Source organism: Ahaetulla prasina, chromosome 3, assembly GCF_028640845.1.
Source record: "Ahaetulla prasina isolate Xishuangbanna chromosome 3, ASM2864084v1, whole genome shotgun sequence".
In the NCBI taxonomy this organism is placed as follows: Eukaryota; Metazoa; Chordata; class Lepidosauria; order Squamata; family Colubridae; genus Ahaetulla; species Ahaetulla prasina.
The window spans coordinates 101,817,585-101,841,581 of record NC_080541.1 but is presented as its reverse complement, the minus strand read 5'-3'; the positions used below and the strand labels follow the sequence as shown (position 1 = coordinate 101,841,581).

Here is a 23,997-nt window from a genome sequence, read left to right as displayed (position 1 = left end):
CTAATATGGCAACAGTTTCAAAAATCCCCTTGGAATACCATACAATAGCTGGGTTCATACTGCATGCTTAACTAAAATGTAGTTTGTGCAAATCCAACGCAGTGAGTCAATTAGCTGGTGTCGTAACTTTATGGTTTACAGCAGGGAGCCCCAATCCCCAGACCGCGGCCCGCGACCTATTTGCAACTGGGCTGCGTGAGTGGCAGGGCAGCACACACCCACACCTGTTAAGCTCAACTTGCGCGAGCAGTAGGCCGGTGCACACGCTCACACGCAGCTCTGCTCATGCAAGTGGCAGGCCGACATGCATGCGCATGCGCGCTGGCACACTACTCTGTGAGTCAAACTGCATGTGCACATGTGCATGCTTCCCCACAGCTTGCGCAGCCTGGTTCTCCTCTCCCCTCTCAGTTGGGCCGCCAAGCCACAAAGTTTGGGGACCGCTGGTTTACAGTACAGTATGCAAACACTGGCAATTGGACTAATTCACTTGAGCACTATCAAGTAAACCACCTGACTGCCAACCTAAGCCTATAAGACAAAGTAAATCTCATTGGTCAGAGGTCTGTTTACTGCTAATTATGTATGTACTTGAATGTTAGAATGTAGAAATAATTACAGCACTTGCTTCTGATACTGAACATCACTAGAACTGATGATGTTATCTAGTGTGGGTAACGAAACATCTGCAAGAAAACAACTAAGCTCAGAATGCATCAAAGACCACCACCCCATAAAAATAATTTTAGATAATATAAAATCAGCTTCCATAGCCAATTTGAAATGATTTCATATAACAAATTTAAGATTTAAAATTACAAAGTCTGAATGCACTTTGGAAGAACCTTTAGTAGGAAATGAGGAGCTTAAGTGATGATTAACAACCCTAGTGCTCTTGATTTTCTTGGCTCTAAATTGATATTAGTATACATGCACTATGCATTATAAACACAGTGAGACAAATAATTACTGATAAATCTGTATAATACCCCAATATTCTGTGATAAGAACAGCTAAATGGAAGAAGGAGTCTTTTAAAACCAATGTACTATAGATGATGGAATTTCAGTAGTGCAAACAGCCTAGTTTGCTGAAATTCTTTCTTGCATCAAATTAACCATGTAATGCTTTTCTTTCACAACTTGCTACTCGTAGAAGGTAAATTAGGGTGACCTGTAATTTATAAGTATGTTTTTTCTAGAGGGGAAATCAAGTATCAGCAGAATACTTCAATTTCTAGCACTCTCTGTTCCCCAGGATAAGTGATACTTTATGTTCTTGAAGTAGTATATGTATATCTAAGATTATGAGTATCTACAAAAATATGTTTATTTTTGGGGAAGAAGCCACTTATGACTCAGATATCAGGCGCTGCTTACTCCCTTTGATAAACTAAAACAAATTTCTAATTAAAACTACAGATGCATGTATTCTTATGTCTATAGTTTCCATTAAGAGTCGTCATCATCATCATCAGATATAAGGGAAAACTTTGCAGTAGCAGAAGTACTATATATTAACCACTTTGCTTATAAAGCCTCTTTTTTATATATGTAAAAGTATAGAATGTCTAACAGCAGTACTTTAATAATAAATCTCCTAGTTTAAAATTGCACACAGAGGGCCACAAAGTAACGCCCTCTTCATTTTAGAGACATACGCACAGGCAGAGAAATCACATAATGGTAGATAGTACCAATTCTTTCTTCTATGAACACTTACCTGCCCATAGAGAAAATTAGCAAGTCAAAACTGGTGGCAGCATGGAAGTTGTCTGGAATTATTTTGGGTATACTACCTTGAGTTGTATAAAGGCAGGATATAAATCTAATAAATATATCTTTCTCTTAATTTAATATTTTGCAGTTTTATTTTCAAATTCAAATACAAGCAGTATGTTAACAAGAAAATGTTTGCATGTGGTAAATTGGTGCAGAATTTTACTCAACTAGTCAACCTTGGAAAAGGAATGTTACATGTAGCAAAACATAATTTAAGCCAAAGAGAAGAGAAAAGAAGAGAGAGGAAGAAAAGAGGAAAGAAAAGAAAAGAGAAGAGAAAAGAGAAAAGAGAAAAAAATAATGTTAGACGTGTAAACTGACTCCATCCTAACAATCCTTAGTATAAGTGGGGGGCGGGGAGGCCTTCAAGATTGTTACCATGACTTATATTACTAAAATAGGTTTTCCAGTATTTTTTACCAGTTAGCTTTCTAACCTGGCCTACCATGAAAGGATAATATCAGTCTTAAAAGCCTGACAGTGATCCCAATACCAAACATAGTTAAGGCAGATCTTGTTTAAGTTTAATTCTAATGTTCTGTTCCTGTGGTGGAATTAAATCATGTTTTGCTAACCAATACATGTCTTTTCCAAATTCACCTCTGTCCTTCTCTACACCTTACCACAGAGTTTTTTGACTGGAGCACTAGGGATTCCCTGGGAGATCATGATTTATTTTTAAAAAATAGAGACAAAACAAAAACCTTCCAGCCTCCAGTACTGAGTTAGACCAAAGGAGCATGCTTTGATCCCAGGCAGGATTGTGGTTTGCACATAAGCAGGATGATGAGCAAAGCGTGAGGTGAGTGAGGAGCAAGCCAAGCCAAGCAATGACAAGGGACAATGTCAAGTCCTCAGAATTGGCTCAGCTGCAACACAGGCTGCTTCCTGCAATCACTTGGCCCCTTTCCAGCAATTCCTCCTGGAACCTCTGTACCTTGCCAAAGTGTGCAATTTACAAGCAAGCAGTGAGACTAACCAGCAAAGATTGACAACTGCTGTGCAAGCTAGGCAGGGAGGGGATTAAATCTCACAGAATTGGGTTTCCCTTGTAGGAAGCAACTTGAGCATCTAGATTCATGTTCTGTGACGCTGCCTAGAATCTAGTTATTTACTACTCTGGCTTTTTACTTAGTTAAGACTTTGTCCTTCCCTTGATTTGGCATTGTAAATCTTCAGCTTCATTTTGAATGGCTTAACTTGGAATTCACCTTTGCCTAGCTAAGTTCTTACCTGCAAGTAATTGTTTTTTTTCTTGCTTTTGCATTTTTTTAATCATTGTATTTTATTTTTTTATGCTGGTCTATGACTGTAATAAAAATTTCTGACCTGCTAAGTCGTGTTGCCTTGCTGCTGGAAACAAATTATCTTCTTAACCCAAGTCCTCTAACACTGTGTGTGACTAGTATCTGGCTCCTGAAGGGATGCTAAAAAAAACAAACCAAGATGTAGAAGAGGAATGAGGAGGAGAGGAAAAGCAGGTGATACAGAGCACACATGAGAAATGAGAGAGATGCTATCTGGGCCTCTATACCGAGACCTCTCCTTAATGATGTTTCCTGCCTTTCTGTAGCTGCAGAGACCCAGAGGGAGGGGTTCTTTAAGGGCAGGCACTGATCTAGGGCTGGGCTGCCCTGGGCACCAGCAGCAACAGGCCTTTCTACAGGCACACACCTGCCTTTCTAAGGATGCAGGACTGCCTTTCTGCAGACACAGTGGCCTGGGGGATTCTGTCTTAAAACAAGCACAGAAGATCTAGGCCTGGCCTGGCCTGGGCACCAGTGGCAGCAGGCACATACCTGCTTTTCTGCAGACCAGGTGGCCCAGGGTGGGCACTCTGTCTCACACCAGGTGCAGAAAATCTGGATCGGGCCTGGCTTGGGCAGAAGCAGGAGCCATCCATAAAGCAGTGGGGGGAGGGGGAGGGGAGGGAAGTTTCTTTAGTTAATGCAAATATGCAGGACTACACATGAATAGAATTATTTTGTAACTTCTGGCCTATATTTCAGCCTGAACATGCAGGGATTCCCCGAGGCCTGAAAAATACATTAAGGGCTCCTTCAGGCTCCAAAGATTGAGAAAAGCTGCTCTACAATAAAATCTGTCTAAAACTCCTCAAGATAGTGATTAAGTTGTTTCATCTTATCATAAGGATCAATACCTAGTAGTATATAGTTAACCTACTAAGCAGTCCTAGGACTGCTCAGAAAAATAACAACGATCATTGTCAACATTTATTGTAAAGGGGCACCAACCATAAAGTGATGCCTTCTGAAACAACAAGCTGTAAAAATTGAACTACGGATTATAAAAGCAGATTATGAAATATCCCGGCTGACCTCAGCAAGTCCCACTCTGAGAATTTACCCTAGCATTTATATACTTCATTGTCTTTATTGTAGTTGATCAATGAACTGTAACAGAATAGAAACTCATAGCTGAAGTAAGTGCTGTGTTTGTCAATACAAAAAGACACGGTAGAATTCAGATACATAAACAAAGTTGCCTCTGCACTTGAACCAAAAAAAAACCCAGCCTCTATTCTAAAACTTTTCTGAGATCTAGCTCTGCAGAACAGTTCATTTGAAACAATTATTACCGGTGTTTCCCTGAAAATAAGACCCGCTCATATTTTCTTTTGATCTTGAGAATAAGCACTCAGGCTTTTTTTTGGGGGGGGGTGTCTTTTTTTTTGATGTGCAGGAGGCAGCAAGCATGGGGACCGATGGGAGTGGGAGCGCGGTTACCACTGGCCCCGCCCTCTCCGTCCCACTGTCTGCTTGCCCACAGCTGCAACGGGCCAAGCTCTCAGCAAGCCCCGGCTGTCACTATGGCAGGCAAGAGCAGTCCAGCAAGGCGGCCAAGAACAACACTGCCAGGAGGGCAAAGAGCCCACTCGAGGCCAGCAACAGCATTGGCAGCCGCTTAGCTGCTTTAAGACTTGTGTATTTCAACTCGCAGAACTCCCCACAGCCCCCCCTTCTGCCGATCATCCTTTCCTTGTGCCAAAGACGCATGGAGGCAGGTGTTAAAAGTTAACATTTCAAAAATGTTACCGGCAGAGGTCTCCTGATGCAACGCCCTGCCGCAGCTTTGGAGCCAATCTCCACCTTCTCTGTGCAGGATTGCAAGGCTGGAGGCTTCGAAGGAAGCATTTTTGGGATGTGTGTCAATGCAGGGGTCCCAAGGAATGGACAATTGGAAGGAAAACCCTCCCCTCCCCCATTTTCCTGCCAATTGTCCATTCTTTGGGAGCCCTGCACTGACGCACATTCTAAAAATGCTCCCTCCAAAGCCTTCAGCCTTGCAATCCTGCACAGGAAAGGTGGAGGTTTGCTTCACAGCAGAAATGCGGCAGAGTGTTGCACTGGGAGGCCTCCATGGGTAACATTGAGTTCCACGTCTTGCTCCAGCAAGAGGGGTGCAGGCTGGGGGCTCAGCAGCCAGGGAAGATGGGGTTTTGGGATGCAAAGGAGGAAGGGGTAATCTTCCCCTCCCTGCTCCGTCCTGCTGCAGGGCTGCCACGAAGCTCATGCAGGGCAGCAAACCCATGGCGAAGGGGGCCCTGGGAGGCCAGTGGTGTGGGAGGTGCTCCAAAGATCTGGGCCGATCTCTGGGTCGCCAGGCAGGAGCAGCCCAGTATGGCTGCTGAGAGCAGAGCAGAGCAGACAGGAGGGTGATGAAGCCTAGCGAGACCAGCAGCAGCAGGTGCAGCAGGACCAGCAGCGGGGCAGAGGCGAGGGGAGCCAATTCTGACGTGCCACATGGCTTTCTGCTCATTGTAGCAGCAGCCTGAGGAAGACCCAAGCTGGCAGAGTGCAAACCCTGGTCACTGCCTGCTAGAGAAACACAAGGTGAACTGCAGAAAGAGGGGCCTTCGGCTGAGATGTTGCCTGGCGCCATGGGCAGGGGTGGGGCTGACAAGAGTATGCCACAAACACTGCCAGGTACCCATAGAGACAGAATGAGAGGCAGGTCCCGGCCCTCGCAGGCTCAGCTGATTTGTGGGACGTAATTAAGAGGCCAAGCCTCCATAAAGTGACCGGGGAAGGGCTGCCTCTTGTGCTGGTCAAGCCCATCCCTTCACTAGGGCTTATTTTTGGAGTGGGGCTTATATCAGGCCCATCCAAAAAATCAGGCTAGGGCTCAGGCTAGGGCTCACTTCCCTTCACTAGGGCTTATTTTTGGGGTAGGGCTTATATCAGGCCCATCCCAAAAATCAGGCTAGGGCTCATTTTCGGGGTGGGTCATATTTTTGGGAAAACACGGAACATGCTTAGATGCAGTCTCTGGACTTATAACCTGTTATAAATTCTGTTAATATATAGCAGTAAAGCACATGGTGACTGTACTAATTTGATCTGTAGTGCTATATATAAACAGAATTTCTAACAAATATGCCTAAATATATTGATACCATTTCAAGAGATCAAGCCTGTAATGTACAAATGTCATTGAATCTAAGAGGTAAGATTAATGAAAGTAGAATAAAAGTTGTTATAGGGTTGTATTCTATATAAAGGCAGAGATTTGCAATCTGTAGACTAGTTCTTATGTGAAAATAACTTTCGTCCACAATTTAGGGGCAACAATTTGTTTTGTTATATAAAACAGAATTGTTTGGCTGCATACACTTTTGAAATCAATTAATACCGCTACTAAACATCATGCACTAACATTTTTTGCTCACTACTGCTGACAATCAGCCAATGTCTTGCTCCTTTTCTAAGCTTGTCTCCAATTCATTTAGAAAACTGAGTTGAGCAATACCTCTTATCTCCACTACCATTCATAATATAATACAGTTGTATATTTTGTAAAAGATGTTTTGCAGTAATACTTTTAGAATAGAATAGAATTTTATTGGCCAAGTGTGATTGGACACACAAGGAATTTGTCTTGGTGTATATGCTCTCAGTGTACATAAAAGAAAAGATAAGTTCATCAAGGTACAACATTTACAACACAATTGATGGTCAGTATATCAATATAAATCATAAGGATTGCCAGCAACAAGTTACAATCATACAGTCATAAGTGGACAGTGATTGGTGATGGGATTCAAGACATATCTGTGGTAACGTTAGCAACGTTCCCGCATGTTTATTTGGGAGAACATTCAGTATAATGACAATTTAAGGTATTTTAGACCAAATAAGTATTGTTGGTTCTAACCAATCATTACAGAATCTATTCTTGTTCTATCAATCTGAATTCTCATCCTCATTCCATCTGATTCTACTAAAGTAAATGAAAATCCTCCTTCTCTAGGAGAAATCTTATGCACGACTACATCAATGTGCGTGCCTTGTTATTGAAAAGGGTTATTAATGACATTTTTTTTTAAAAAAATCAGGGAATAATTAGAAGGTCCCCTAACCAAGTTTGCTTAAAGCTCTGCTTAGAAGAGATTGGAAGCAGGTGTCCAGAGGATGGGAAGGATTGTCAATAAATTGCTTCCTTCTAAATGAAGACCGCGCGGGATGCCGGCCAGCTCTTGCTCCGGACGGAGCCTGCCCCCCCCCCATCTTTGCTTCTACTTTTCCCGCCCCTTGTCCTAAAACCGCCAAGCGACTGTCGCGCTTTCCTTCCCCATCACTGAGCCTATTGCGCATGCACCTCCTTGAGGGCGGGGCTGAAGCCGAAGCCTGGTAGCGGCGTCTGACAGAGCCGCGCATCCTCTTTCACTCCCTGCCGGTTCAGGGAGAGCCAGCGGTGGGTCGCTGACCAGATCTCTTCCTCCTCCTCCACCACCACCACCACCTCCGCTAAGTACGTTGTCGACGGCAGCCCCGGTTGGCCTAATTTATTCGCCGCGAACCCGAATTTTACTTTTTTTTCTTTCCTCGGAAATACATTTTCCTCCCCTTTACCCCCTCCTTTTTCTTTTTCTTTTTTTTGTAAAGCCACTGCGCCCATTTTCTTTCTTCGCTCTCTCGCCCCTCGATTTTTTTCCCCTCCCCCCTCCCCTTCCTTCTCTTTCGCGTCGCACAATGCGGCTGAAAGGCCGGGGATGCTGCACCCGGAGCAGAGGCAACGGCGATGGAGAGGAGGAAGGCAGCGGAGAAGGACGCGGGCCGCCCCCTCCACCAATGCGGAGTCCCTTCGTGCACCGGCTGCACTTCAGCGCCCTCCAGAAAGCAAAGGTGGGTGTGTATGGGGGGTGTACGCGTGTATGCGCGTACACACATGCACGCGTGTTAAGCAGGCCGGCGGGAGGAAAAAAGGCAAAACGAAAGCCGCTCCGCCGCCCCAAATACGTAATGGTGCCTCCAACCCCCCCCCCTTTCCCCGGGTCTCCAAAGAAGTGTGCGTGTACGCGCGCCCCCGCGAACCAGCAGTTGCTTGCTCGTGTCTGCGCCTAAGACAACCTCAAAACCTCTCGGGGCTTTATTAGAGAGGTAAGCGTGCAGAAAGTGCAATAGCGCGCCAAGATAGCTCTGCCTGTTAGAAAGAAACGGTCCCTCATTGTTAGCCTGGTAGGAACTAACGCAGGCGTTAGAATCCTTCATATTCTAGCTGCAGCTATGCACTGGGGCTGTTGCATCCAAGGGTCCCTTGAGGTTAGTATAGGGCAGCAGCTGAATGTGGGAAGAGACGGTATTAGTTGCTTGATTAGCCGAACAAAGGAAGCTGAAGGCCACAGTAGAAGGAGCCAAATTATTAAAATAAGCAGAGTGACTTCAGAAGGTGTTCTTAAAAAACCAACCAACCCCAAAGCTATACAGTATTTGTTGTTGCTGTTTTGGGCTCCCCTTTTCCGGGTGCTCCTTTTTCATAAAAGCTTCCCCCCCCCCCAATCCATCATAGTCATTGTTAGGTTTTTGTGGCATGTCAGAATCTTGACACAAAGCATGAGAGGTGCAAACCTTCTCTTTGAACACCCGTACTTATTAGCACTAGTTGTAATCCAGTATTTGGTCGAAGGCAAAACTAGTCAAGGAGTTTGCAAGACCGTGAATGTTGGGATCCATAAAATTGTTGCTGCTTCGGACTGCTGTTTTAATAATAATTACATGTAGAAACAATATTAAGGGAAAATAATCAGAACCTGCCAAAACTTTGCATTCACTAGGATTATTCATCTATCCCCAGTGCTCCAATTTATTATTAATGTTTTAAAGTTAGAGGCTCCCAGAGCCCTGTATCCATTACAGTTCCTACACCCAGGTGATTTTAACCCACAAAATAAGCAGACTTAACTTCTTGATACTATTTTTTGGGCCTAGCAGGCACGAGAGCCCAAAAATATCATGCTCAAATATACCAATTGGCTATGATTGCATTTTTGAGAAACAAGGTAAAGGTATCCTAATTGGATCTAGGAAAACCAATCAATCTCAGATATAGAATACTGACAGATACTTCTTGAATGTACTCAAAACAGACCCATCTTTTCAGCACCCATTATGTGCTGCAGAAGTCAAAAGAAGAATACCTTTGAACAGAAGCTGTCTTGTTATGTAGGATTTGCTGTTTTATTAGAGAGAGAAAGCACTGAACTCTGCTTTAAAGTCATTGCCCTACCATTTTTACAAAGAACTTGCCCTATTTGAGAGAATGAGAGACACATCCTTCACTTACTAATTTTTATGTTTTAAAATCCACATAAGAGTAAATACAATTTCAATCTCCTTACCCATGGAGTCCAAAATGAGAAAGTTGGGCTTACTATATTCACCACAGGAGGGTGGTGGCAAACTTATTGTGGCAACTGAATAAGATTGAGGTTTGCTGAAAACCCAAGCTTAGTCAAACCCAATGGTTAACCAAGATTACTTAGAAGTACAGCACTGATTTTCAGCACAACTAAACTATGCATACACTTAAACTCTTAAAAAGAATTAAGAAGTTTAGTTCCACAGAAACCCTAGCTTAAATGTACTAATATCTGAATTATTGTACAAGTGATTTTAATGCCATTTTATTTTTATCAGTTTACCTTCAGCCACATTGTAATTCCAAGGATAGGAACATGAAGTTAGATATATATACCTCACATTTGATTGAGGACCTTGCATCAGAATTTCTTTGGGGGTTTTAATATGGCTGAAAATTAATTGATTTTGGAAATGGTGGATAAATTGTGGTCTAATGTGGGTTCTCCTGTGACATTCTTTTAGCAGCAACAATACAGGATATTCAGAGTATGTATGTACAGAGAACCCAGGAGTAGTTACAGTATTTCTGTAGATAGCATCACCATAGAGTTCTGCAACTGGTAAAGCTGATTCATTTGCCTTTTTTATAGTAATGGCACTGATATTCTGGTAATGTTCTGGATGCAAGAGGATGATGATGAGGGCATTTTGTCTGTACAATAGTCCTGTGCTCTGGAAATCATAGAAGTAATTTCCATTGATACCTGGTGCTATGTCATAAACAGAAACTATTAATGGCCAATTTGTAAAAAGGCTACACAAAACTCCTTGTAAATTGATATAGTACTGTACTATTGTTTAACTCATCTCTATATTTTGGCTTCCCTTGTAAAAGATTCTTTTTGTTTAATATGAAGAAATGCACTAGCTTCACTGTCAGTTTCCTTAAATATTTATTAGGATGGGTAAAATTGTTTATGATTTCCTTGAATCTTTGCTCTGTGATTTATAAAATTGAATTATTAAAAAAATAAAAGTATAAATAGAAAAATGTGCTTATTATATCCTTTCTAGTTCCAGAATTATGCATGAAATTAAAAATGTGTCCATCCAGACCTGCTAATCCCAGTCATTAATGATAATTAGTCATTGAGCCACCTTTCTTTGCCAGCAGCTTTCCCCATTTGTGCTAGGGCATAGAGAAAGTGAAACATCAGACTAAGTCTCAACATAAAAAAATGAAAAGTGTACATCAAGTCAGTATAGTGGAATGCTTGAAAATACAACATAGAGAACAGGTTCAGTACCATCTAAAAATGAGCAGTAAATGGAGTTTTGTTCCTGACCTATTCATTGACTGTTAATTGTATTCCCTATATTAATTGACAAATCCAATGTGTTCCTTAAACTAAGCTATGTTTTGATGCTACCAATGTTCGTTAAAGCATACCATGCAAAGGTTTAGATTAATTTGCTTCCTCCCTTTCACATCCAGTTAGCATTAAACCAGGATTTATAATTATGTTGAACCCAAGATACAGTGATTTAAATTTTTGCTTAATCATGTCTTGCTGAATAAACAATTAGTTGGATTTACAAATCAATCAAACCTATTAACCAGTCCCCATTTGGGTTCACACAACACATTAAATCAGATCCAAAAATCAAACTAATGACATTATGAACCTTGGTGTGATATTTAAGAAAAATCTCTGTAGGTTAAAGAGATTTTTTGCCCTCTATTCCTTTTGCAGCCTAAAACTTTGAGAGTTGGGGGATTGCTTGAGGGCTATAGGGAATCTCATCTTCTGATCTTTGCATAAGTAATTTTCAATAAAGTAGTGATATTAGTAAGCATTAGTTCTTTGTTATATATATGTTTTTGAGTGTTTAAAAATCCTTTTCTTATTGTTTGTATAATAAGGATTTTCAAAATATCAAATAAATGAAACAAAAAAGCATGGATTAAATTCATTTTCTCATTTCAATTTCATATAGTTGAATAATTATGAATTGGTTGCTAATAGTACTAAAATGTGTTAATATGCAACTAAACAGCGTACAATGTTTACTTTATGTAACTATTTAGAAACATTCTTAAGTTATATGCTTTTATGATTAAAAGTAAACTAAATGTTTCCTTTCTGAGTAGCAGATTCTCTTCTCAATTCCTGCTACTCTTTTACTACAAAGATATTTTTTCTTAGTTAGGGACAAAAATTAGATTTTTAGGCATGTAATAGTTATTAAGAAAACCAGGTGGCTTAGAAAGCAATAGAATGTGAGTTTTAGTCTACTCTGTGAACACTGTTTGATGATTTTGGGCCAATCACTCACTCTCAGCCCAACCCACCTTATAGGAATGTGTAGAAAATAGGCAGGAATATTAGGTATATTAGTCACCTTGAATTATTAAGTTACCATATAATAAAGGTGGGATAAAAATTATAATTTGCATGGAAAAAACCCTAGAATTCTACACATTTTATAAAGTTTAACAATACAACATGGATTTTTTCTAATTGTTTTTTTTTGGCTGATCCATTTTGTCTTTCCTTGAACCCAGGAAATAAATCATCTAATGGGGTTGACCAGCTGCAAAACTGCTTGCCTTGCATATTGCATCTTTTCTGCTAGCTCACCCAGCTGTTTTTATATAATATAACTGTTAATATAAATGAGAGATAGAATACAAGATAGGGGCGGGGGGAGTGGATGTTGCTGTTCAGGGAGAAGAAAAGGCAAAGACATGGGGAATATTGGTATGAGTAATTTTCAGATTATGTGGTTTATCTGCTAATTTAGATATAGAGCTGGTATTTATGGAATGAAAATATTTTAAGTGATTCAAATTTAACTTCTATTCCATAGATTTTTACTCATTTCTTTTAAAAAAAAGTCTGTCGAATCACATTGCTTCACAGTCATCCTATCACCAAGATCTGAATAGCATATTTCTCATCTGTGGTTTGTAACTGATGAGTCCTCACCAGACAAGAGAAATACTTAATATAACCTTGAAATTGCACAAATTAGATCTCCTTAAATTCTATTAATTTCATTGGAAAATTGTCATATTTATGCTCAATTAAACCAAATCCTTAATTTTAGTTCCTTTGTGTGTTTGTTTATATTTAACACGCTATTAAAGTAGTTGTTTAATGAAACATCTAGAATAAAATAGGGCTAGAGATACAGTTGTGTGGTGGAAAATGTAACACCTGCCATTTATTAAGATTCTTGAGCAAAACACCGGGCCAGCTAGAATAAGATACATCTTACAAACTTAAACAACTATAGACATATTCAGGGAAACTGAAAACAATTAATTATGGGCTTCCTGAATATATAATCTCAAGTGTTAAATTAAAATACATTGGATAGCATAATCATCATTCTAAAATTAAAATAAAGACAATGACAAATCACTTCCATATTTTTGGGGAGATAACTGAATGCATATGTCTATGAAGTCACAGGAGTTCAGTTTGACTTGAAAACTTATTTTTAGTTTCTCATCAACTTATTTTAGATTTAGTCGCCTTACGTGTATTCTTTTTTAAAATGCAGTAAAATATTCACTGGTTTTTGGGGTGCTTTTTTTTTGCTATGGCTAGTTCAGTTTTCATTTGTACCTGTAATTATGTCTTTCTTTTTCCAGTACAGTAATAATTTGTGAGGAAGTATTTTGGGATGTTCAAATTTAACTGCTATTACTTGTGCCCAGAAAGCCACCTGTCCCCTCAAAGGCTATCAAATGAGTCTTGGTACAATTTACATGCAATAATTCTATTTGCAATATAGTCCATCTATAATGTTCTATCGTATTATGTTTTCTTTGGTACGCGATCTAGGGACTTTTACCCACCCACCCCTTCCATTCATTTGTGTGTCTAATTTGTGGAGACTGTGTGGACATGTCCTTGCAGCTTTCCTCACAAGGTTTTTCTGAAGTGGTTTGCTATTCCCTCCTTCCCAGGGCTGAGATAAAGTGACTGACCCAAGGTCACTTAGCTGGCTTTGTATCCAAAGCAGGACTAGAACTCACAGTTTCCTGGTTCTAGCTTCATACCCTAATCACTACTTCAAAGTAGTTCTCTAGGGCAGGGGTCTCCACCCTTGGTCCCTTTAAGACTTGTGGACTTCAACTCCCAGAGTTCCTCAGCCAGCTTTGCTGGCTGAGGGACTCTGGGACTTGAAGTCCACAAGTCTTAAAGGGACCAAGGGTGGAGACCCCTGCTCTAGGGCACAAGTGTCAAACTCAATTGTGTCATATGATGTATCATGACATATCGCGATGTTTTTTGCCTTTGCAGAGCTGGGGTGGGCGTGGCCTGCACATGACACATCCAGCCCACAGACCACCACTTTGACAGGCCTGCCCTAGGTATTTAGTTACCATCAAAGATAATCCATAATTATTTAATTTGTTTCTACTACACTTTAAAATTACCTGTTTATTAGGTAACACCAGATCTCACTGAAAATCTAATAGATTTATGAATAAACTTTTATTTTGAGGCTCTGCTGCTTATGAACTTAAGGTTAAAGTGCAGGTAGTGCTCACTGTTTTACTAAACAGTGAATAATAATTATTCTCAACAGCTACTACTTAGCATCTGCTGGTGTCTTACCATTCTAGAATAGCGTAGTGATTATGATATCTAAGAGCAGCTCTGCTGATGTGAAAAGAATGCATTTTTCCTCAACAGGAGCCAGCCAAATGGCAAAAAGCCCATAAACAGTGTCTGTGTTATTAAACAGAATCCAGACTAAATGTGAGAATTTTATATCCATGTCATGGCAAAAGAGTTTTTCTTCCTTTTTGCTATGTTGAAGGCTGCCAGCAACAGTCTCTGGTGCTTGACTGTGGAAGAACCCCCCCCCCACCTTGTTCAGAGAATTAGTATGTGAATTTTATTTGATTGGCAAAGATCTGCTATTTGAAGAAAAATGACTGAGCTGTTTGCCAATGAGTAAGAATCGTAGGGTGTAACAATGAAATCCACAACTCTTCTGGCGCCCCTTGATTATAATCAAAACACATGCATGGCATCCCAAAATCTTTTTGAACTCTTCTAATTCAAAGGCTAGCTTTATAAGAGAGGATAAAATAGTTATCTAGAGAAAACAATATGGTATAATAGCAACCATCTTCTTTGAGTTGTGGACATCTATGAACCTTATGAAAGGTGTCAGGACAATGTGGAAAATAGATGATGTCAAAGCTGAAACATACCCATTATTACCTTATCTGCCTTTTTTCATACATTTATTTCCTCTTCTACCCTCATTCATTTTTTCAGTCCTGAAATTAAACATTCAGTTCTAATTTTAACTTTCTATAAAAAGGTAGTAGGACAGAAAACCTTCAGGACAGCATATCATTTCTCAGCTATGTTTGTCCTCTCATGGTTATCTCTGCTATTGCAAGGTATTTTTTCCCTATAACTCAAGACAAGCAAAACAGGAAATTAGTATTGTTTGCAATGCTTGAGCTGTAGCAGAATTTATTAAAACACAAACTACTTACACTCTAACAATTATATCAACGGATTGTATTATTCCATTCAAACAGGCATGGTTTAAAAATATTTTCAGATTGGTCCTTTTTCCTTCCTATATTCTTATTTTCAATATGATAACTTCAAGCAAATGATCACAAATACAAAAACAGTACTTTTTGGTAGTTTTAGTTAATAAAAGTATAGCAAAAAATATCCAGTCAGATTTTTTTCACTATCTTCAGTGCTGTCTGGTAGTTTTAGCTAATACTTACATGATAAGATCACAATGTTAACTATTTGTTTTTTAAATTACTTTGAATTAGCAACAAATGATATTAATCTCTAGAAACTCATCTACAAGTAGTAAGGTGAGATGATTATTAAATTTTCTGTGATGTGAATTTCTGCTTGAAATATATGATTCATGATTATGCTCTTTTAAATTGAATTGATAAAAATGATCAAGTTGCATATTCCTCTTAAACTGAAAATCTAAGGCACAATATAGTTATCATTTATGTATTTATTCAAACAAGGTATATGGCTTCCCTTTCACAACAGTGCGGGGGTGGGGGGAGAACCTAGCATAGAAATTAAAGCTCAATAAAAGTTTCCCACAATAATTGGCAACTGAGGACCAAGTCACTACAATAAGTTGCATTTCACAGATCTCATTAATCTCCCAACCTCACATGTTTTTAAGGCTTTAGGAAAATATTCCAGAACATCAGAAAAAGGAAACAGATCATCTATACAACATCTTGCCAAAAAAAAAAATACCCCCACAACTTTATCAAAAAGTGCTTGACTCAACCCAATATAACACAACCAACACAGGCTGTGAAAAGCATAACACTGCCACAAAAACATCTCAGAAACCATCATTAGAACCACATGGTATCACTAGACACACAAACCAACTAAAGCCCTTCAAAACATCCTAAGTAGACCAAAAGAACCAGCAGTTCCAGAAGAAAAAACAAGTCATTTACAGCATACAGTGAAAGGACTGTAATAGCTACTATGTAGGACAAACTGGCAGAAAACTAGCAGAACACATCCATGAACACCAGCTAGCATCAGAAGACATGATAAAAATTCCATAATTAACAGACTTAACCATAGTTTCAACTGGGAAACTATGAATATCCTAGATTAAGCAAGTCCAAAAATGGTAGAGAATTCCTGACACTCAGACAAACTGGCCATCAGCAGACACATAGAGATAAACAACATCTTCATACCATTTAAAAGAGACAATCAAAAAGCCAAAAAGTAAACAAAGCAAAATACATCTTTATCCGCAATCAACACTCAGGTGAGCAGAGATTAATCACCAAGTCTTCGGAGAAGGGCGGGATATAAATGTAAACAAGAAGAAGAAGAAGAAGAAGATTAGCATTAGACTTAACAATCAAGAAGTAAACCATCAGTTTACACCAGTCGAACCATCGACTCAGATAAAAAAACTGACAGTAAACAACAGCTTCATTTTCTTTCCACCAAAACCAGACCCACCAACACTGACAGGGCAAGCCACTAGTATATAAAATGAGAGCAAATGATGATCTTGCCTAGTTTGATAATGAAACATCTGCAAAAAAACCAACCAAACTCAGAGAGCAACAAGAACCCTACAGCTTTATGAAATGCCATATTTTGGGGAAGATGGAGATAGGTGTATCAGAAGGCAGATTCTGCAACAGCAAAAGCCAACTTCTTAGGCCCCACCAGACAATATTCTATGACCATGATGGCGAACCTATGGCACCTGTGCCTGTTCTGACCACCACCCCCACCTCAGTCCGGGAAACACGTGAACTGACTCAATTAGCCAGCAATGTAGTGCACGGCAGCTATCAGCTCTGGCAGCAAAACAGCAATCGTCTGCCAAAGTTTTTCTTTATCTTCCCAGATGCCGGCATCACCGAAGCTCGTTACTGGAGCAATCAGGAAGTCAGGAACAAACAGCAATTCAGGCCAAATGCTCAGTCAAATAGTTCAGCTCAAGTTTTCTCCAGTCAGTTCGTTTGTCCGTCACGAAGTAGTAGAGCAGCCCCTCCTGCTTTTATACCCTGTGGAGTGTGATTCCATGACTCAGCACTCTCTAGGTCTGCCCCACCCCCTTTTTTGTTGTTCCCGCCTCTCTTGTCTACGAAACCTGGGATCTAACCAGGACTGATTGTCCACAGCTGTGTCTGGAAGCATTGCCTGGGTGGGGGGAGATACAGGAGACAGAGGCCTCATCACCTCCTCCATGTGGCCTGCCTCTGGCTCCTGGAGCTGAGCAGAGAGGCCAGCCCTGCGGAGGGGAGCCCTGACAGCCCTTCCCCTTCACTCTCTGAGTCACTCTGGCAGGGGGCCAGGCCCGGGGGGGAGGGGGGCTGGAGCCATAACAGTGCCAGAGGTGGCGCACAGTGCCCTGTCTGTGGGCATGTGAGCCGTTGCCCCAGTTCAGCTCTGCCGCGTATGCACGTGTGCCTCCCGCCGGTCAGCTGGTCTTCAGGTCTGCCACACGCGGAGCACAGCAGCAGGACACATACACGGGGGGGCATGCATTGCATTTTGGGGGTTTGGGCACCGCACATGCACGCTTTGGGCACTCGGTCCGGAAAAAGCCATCACTGTTCTATGATATGTGGGACTCAGACAGTGCTCTTTCACTAATATCTAATAGCATAGGTGGAAACAGCATATACTGTACATATGTGTAGGTTAGCACTTGCTCTTTATATACATTTTATGTGGATATAGCACTATATTAAATTTGTATGTGGAGAATCTCTTTGAATATTAAATACAAAAATGCCCTCCCAGCCATTTTTTTCATCCAGCAGAAAATTTTTATGATAAAATAAGAAATAAATAAGAAAATGTTGGTCATGGAAGAATTAAAAAAGGAAAGCTGAATGAAATTCTTAGAAGTAAAAAAAATTGTTAATCAGAAAGCTACACTTTTTTGTTTGAGCTAATACTGTCAGTCTCAAGCAAATTTTCTTTTCATGGAGATTTGAAAATAGTCTTTGATATCCCTTGTCTTCTAGTTCCAGCTTTGAGTAGAATCTTTTTGAGCAATCTAGAAGGCTTTGATTTGGCTCAGAAATCATAAGAACTTGTATAATAGTATTAGATGCTAATATTTAGGTAGCATATGAATAATTTTAAAGGTAGCTCTCCATACGGTACATATTAGACATCATTGGTGCCTCAGAATGAAAAATTCTTGATACATTGTAATGTGATTGTATTTTTATGATTTTCTGTCTGTCACTCAGACTTACTTTAAAGTGCTATATTATCATTTGCAACTAGAACCTAACCTAAATATCTGTTATTAATCTTCATGGTGAAAATGATTAGAATATTTTCTGTAATATAGAAAAATCAATTATTCATATATAAACTAATTGCCTCTAGAATTCATTTATTTTACTTGTGATGTTACATATTTCACACATCCCTTAATTGTTATTGCCATCCTTTGTATGTTCTTCTAACAAACTGTTTCTTTAGTTTCCAAGCATAAAAAGTGAAATAGGTTCTTATGTAACAGATTCATTTATCCTGTTCATTAAAGTAACATGATTCTTAAGCCTAACCCACTTTTGAAAGTATAGTCTGTCTTAATGATCGCTATCTCATTAATTTTTTTGTTCAAACTATATGTAAGCAAAGTGCATTTTTAGCACATTATATATAAAATCAAAGGATTTTTAAGTGAATGAATAATTGAAGTGGTAGAAGTTGAATTATAATAAATTCTATACTGTTAACAGTATTTCTGATAGTTGGTAAGATGTAAAATCTGTATAGTTGGACATCCCTGGTATCAGTATGCATATTCACATAAATGTTTACATCATTGTAATGGTATTAATTTTCTACTGAAACCAATTCCCTCCCCAAAAAATCCCAAAAGGACTAAAAATGTGGACCCAAAATATAAATAATTACAAATGCTGTCCATGGAAGCAAATAAAAATATAATAAATTATAGCTTTGATTGCAGAAAACTTTTCTTTAAATTAAAACGAAGAGAAATTTGTTACAAATTAGATCAAAATTGCATTTGATACTGACCATATGTAATTTACAAAACATTGAAATAAATATGTGAGCTACTAAGTAATACTCATGGTTCTTCTTCTGAGTTTCTTGATAGAAGAAACTAGATAGAAGAATAAAAATGTGAAGCAAAAATTGGACAGTTGAGATGATGTATACATCCCTTTGCTTTGAGTTCACCTGCAAAGTAGGACACAGGTTCTGATACATTGGAACTAGTTTAGAGAAATTTTGAGAATAGGATGCAAGTTTGTGCTTTCCCACGGTTCAGTTCTTGTAAAAACAGTATGTGATATTTTCACTTAGTATTCAGCTGTAGTATTACAGCTATGAGACTTTTCCAAATTTGACATATCAGATGGTTAAAGATGTGTTTAAGCCCCCTTCCCCTTTTGAAAAAGAGGATTAAGGACAAATAGGTGTTATTTCACAAAATTAGTGTGAAATATGCCACTAATGCTGATACTAGATTTCAACATAGCAGTTTAGGAGTGCTCTGTAGTTGCCAAAATAATTTAGGGAATTACAGACAATTCATGGATGATGTAGTTTGGCCCAGAGAGAGAGAAAGGTTTGTTAATTGTTTTATGTGCTCATCAATCAAATATTGTTTGTCTTGTGTCGAAATCAAATTCTTTGAAATGAATCCTTTTAATTTTGCAGATTGTCTTCATGACCTTGACTCTGTTCCCCATCCGGCTGTTTTTTGCTGCGTTTATGATGTTGCTGGCTTGGCCTTTTGCCTTCATTGCCTCAATAGGATCTGCTGAAAAACAGCTAGAAAAGCCTCTATCGTGGTGGCGAAAGTAAGTTGTTATGTCCATTTTACTTGCCAGTATCTCTTGCCATACCTCAACCGGTATGGTATAAGACAGCAATGAGCAAAGTGGGCTCCATTCAGCTTCCCAGGACCCCACCTATTCATCCTCCTACTAGCCCAACCCCAGAATATGGCAATGATCATTTCCAGTGATGTTATTTCAATGGAAGTAGCATTAGGGTCAGGAAGGGAGAGGTTTATTTCCCAAAGCATGAAGTAATGTAGCCCTCAAGAAGCATGAGAAACTGAATTGTGGCCTCCAGGCTCCAAATATTGTAACCCTTAGATCAGTAACTTAAAATACTTACTTTTTGTTATTCTAAAACGAATTTGCTGCAGAGAAAGTATACTTCCATAATAGGGAGGGAGGGATGGATGGATGGATGGATGGATGGATGGATGGATGGATGGATGGATGGATGGATGGATGGATGGATGGATGGATGGATAGATAGATAGATAGATAGATAGATAGATAGGATAGGATAGGATAGGATAGGATAGGATAGGATAGGATAGGATAGGATAGGATAGGATAGGATAGAATTCTATTCTATTCTATTCTATTCTATTCTAAAATACAAAAGTTTTGATGGTTCAATATTGATATTTCTCAGGTTGTGTGCTAAAGATTTCCCCCCTTTTGAATGGTGGTTTTCAGTAGATAAATCAGGCAACAGAGTTGAGATAGATTTGCTTGCAATGAATAAGTTCATCCTACAGTGGTACTTATTTTTTAGTGTCAAATCTTCCTCACTTACTTAAATTGCATTTGTATTACTTTTCTTTTTAAACTTGAAGATGAGTTACTGAAAATGCTGATAAGCTCTTGAGAGCTCTGCTGTTTCTGGAAGTATTTCTGTGTGCTCTGCCGTGCAATGTTAATACCAGGATTAACATAGGTACATCTGATTGGATCAAAATCTAACAGTTGCTGAGCAGTTTAGCCTCTCCTCATTCATACTTTTCACATTTAGTCATATGAGAAATAATGTAGAAAATAGTCTTCTGTTGTCCGAGTATTTCGTCATATTATCTTAAAAAGAGGTTGTTCAAACGGCTAGCTCTTACATAGGCACATTGAAATATATTTTAAAGTGAAAACACCCACTCCTTCACTTTTAGAGAATGCCAAGCTCCTTATGAATAAAAATGTAACTTCTCTTTTCTTTTAATCAAAGTTTTGCTTTCAGAGGGAAGGAACTCAACAATATTGTTGTTTCAGCTGACAAATTAACAAAGAGGTTCCATAGTAATATAATTTATGTCATAGAATGGATACATTTTGCTTGCTTTGATTGAACATCTATGATGGATACTGACTGGGAGAGGCTCAGAAATTCATTCCATTCTTATTTCATAGCCTTCATAAAGCTGATCTGATTGTGGGACTTGGCTTTTTTATTTTCCTGACTTTCCAATCATTTTGTTTGGATGCGGAGGAGACTTGATTATGATTTCTAGAAGTGTTGGATAAGGAGTTGGTAAAGCGAATAGTAAAATCAGAGGAAAGCAGGATTGATTTAGCAGTTATTATTCAAGTCTAGATAACTTAAGACTGCCTGCAGTCCTAGAAACTTTAGGGCTGTTCCTGTTCTGGAATAATCATTTCTTAGAAAGCAGTAAACTATCCCCAAATCAGCACATTCTGGGAGAAAACAGAATGGTATGAAGACAGTGGAACTTTCTGCTATAAGGCCACCGAATTTTGAACACCGGTAATAAGCACTTTAACAATTTTCATTTAATTTAAATCAGTTGTTTTGTCACAACTCCATTTCTGTGACCTATCCTTTATTTTTTCGAACTGGATGCCTTGGCATGCTACTTAAGCCAAGCATGGTTGTTGGTCCCCAAATTTACACACTATCAATTTACCTTAGGTGGTAGTAATTTTTGTTTTATAGTGATCTACTGCAACCATCTGCCTTTGGAAATATATATAATAAATCAGTCAGAGGAATCACTGGGCGCATAGGTCACATTTTACTGTTTAAGTAATTTTTAATTATCTGACATAACAGTATGATGCTTTAAAATTAAAAACATTCTCAAGAAACAAGAACTTTATCTTTTTTTAATACATTCAAATATTTTGTTCAACTAGGAAGGCTTCGCATGTTATTTTAAAATAACAAGGTTGCTTTTGCATCTGTTGTATCCACTTGTTTTCAGAATTATTGATATCTTGCTGAAGGCAATTATGAGGACAATGTGGCTTGCTGGTGGATTTCATTGGATAAATGTGAAGGGCAGACAGGCATTGCCCACTGAAGCAGCAATTCTGACCCTGGCTCCACATTCATCTTATTTTGATGCAATACCAGTGACAATGACTATGGCTTCCATTGTTATGAAAGCTGAAAGCAAAGATATTCCTGTGTGGGGAAGTAAGTAAAAATATTATCTTCCAAGTAATATTCAGATGATTGCATCAGTTTTGGTAACTGCAAAACTATTCTAAACGTAATACCAACTAAGCTAAGCTATTGATTACCTTTTCAATGTAAAGAATGGAATTTTAAAGAAAATATTGGGGCCCTCCTGCAAAATGCTTCATATTTTTAATACATGGTTATTATATGAGTCATTCTCACAGAGTCATGTTTGGGTTTTGAGAATCTATCAACTGGCCCCTTATTTGCCAGCTTCAAAATGTTGGGTTATGTAATGTATTATTAATTAAGCAAAGACTGTGTTAACAAATCACTTCAAGGACCACTATTCTACTCAAGTAGGTTTAGAATGCCATAGGACTGATAAAACTACTGAAAAATATGGTTCAATTATACAGTATTTGTTGAAGTTACTTATAATATTTTATGGATTACCATTGATTCCAAGATCTCTTTGTAATTACTGTCATGTGAAATACACCCCATGTAAACTATTTTTCCTGTTTAAACATGTTTGGATACAACATTTTGTCATTTCAAACAGTATATAAAGATAAAGATGATATAACTGAAGAAAAAAGCCCTGAAAAATGACTTTTCAATCATTTATTCAACAAAAATTAATATATGGTATATGCTATGTCCTTCTGTACAAAAAATAACTATACTCTTAATTATAATACTTTATATATCCCTTTTGGCAGAAACAACATGTTAGGCATCACTCTCTTTCAGTCTTTGACATCAGCTGGGGAAAATTTTCCCACTCTTCCATGCAGAATTTTTGTCTGTTTGAGGGGTTTCTTGCATAGCCTATTTCCAATCACTCGACAGCATATCAGGGAAATTTAGATCTGGGTTTTGACCTGGCTTTTCCATAACCCTCGATTTTCTTTTATTTGTTTGCAGCCGTCTCTTAATGAATTTACCAGAATGCTTTAGGTCATTGTAATATTGCAAGGTGCATTTTCCGTTGGGCTGCAGTCTTCTGACAGATTGTTTCGTATTATTTTCAAGCATCCTCTAATACTATGAAGAATTTATACTAGATCCTGTGATAAGTGAATTGCTCGGCCCCTAATGTAGCAAAGCAGCCTGAAACCATAACATTGCCACCAGCATGCTTTGCAGTTGGCATTGGCTTCTTCTGGGGAAATGCTGTCTTTGGTTTTCTCCAAACAAGTCCTCAAGTATTATGACCAAATAACTCTTAAAGGTAAAGGTTCCCATTGCACATATGTGCTAGTCATTCCCGACTCTAGGGGCAGTGTTCATCTCCATTTCAAAGCCGAAGAGCCAGCACTGTCCAAAGATGTCTCCGTGGTCATGTGGCTGGCATGACTCAACGCCAAAGGCGAACGGAATGCTACTACCTTCCCACCAAAGGTGGTCTCTATTTTTCTACCTGCATATTTTACATGCTTTCGAGCTGCTAGATTGGCAGAAGCTGGGACAAGTAATGGGAGCTCATCCCATTACTCGGCACTAGGGATTTGAACCACTGAACTGCCGACCTTTTGATCTACAAGCTCAGCATCTTAGCCACTGAGCCACTATGTCCCTTAAATAACTCTTATACTTGTCTTATTTATTCAGTTAATCTTGTTCCAAAAGTTTTTCTAGGTGCTCATGAGTAAACATTTGTCTTGTTCTGATGTTCTTTCTGGACAGCAAGTATTTCCTCTTGGCACAGCTCCCCTGTAAGATCTAATTTATGAAGCTTTTTTCTTATGGTACACTTACGTACTTTGATAATCAGCAGTAGCAAGACTACTATAGAAAGTCACATAATAAAATTTGAGTTAGAGACTTCATTCAGCACCTTGT

The 23,997-nt window shown here is 39.0% G+C and overlaps 1 protein-coding gene across 2 annotated transcripts in view; it reads left to right on the top strand.

The window, feature by feature from the left end:
• Positions 1-7,458: 7,458 nt before the first annotated feature.
• Positions 7,459-23,997, top strand: part of LPCAT1 (lysophosphatidylcholine acyltransferase 1) — a 59,413-nt gene continuing 42,874 nt past the window's right edge. The window contains exons 1-3 of one of the 2 annotated variants that reach the window (XM_058177598.1): positions 7,459-7,927; positions 19,618-19,760; positions 21,950-22,164. In XM_058177598.1, coding sequence (XP_058033581.1) covers positions 7,775-7,927; positions 19,618-19,760; positions 21,950-22,164 — 511 coding nt within the window. In that variant the 5' untranslated portion in view covers positions 7,459-7,774. The remainder of the gene's footprint in view (positions 7,928-19,617; positions 19,761-21,949; positions 22,165-23,997) is intronic. The other variant, XM_058177599.1, reaches the window with a different exon arrangement.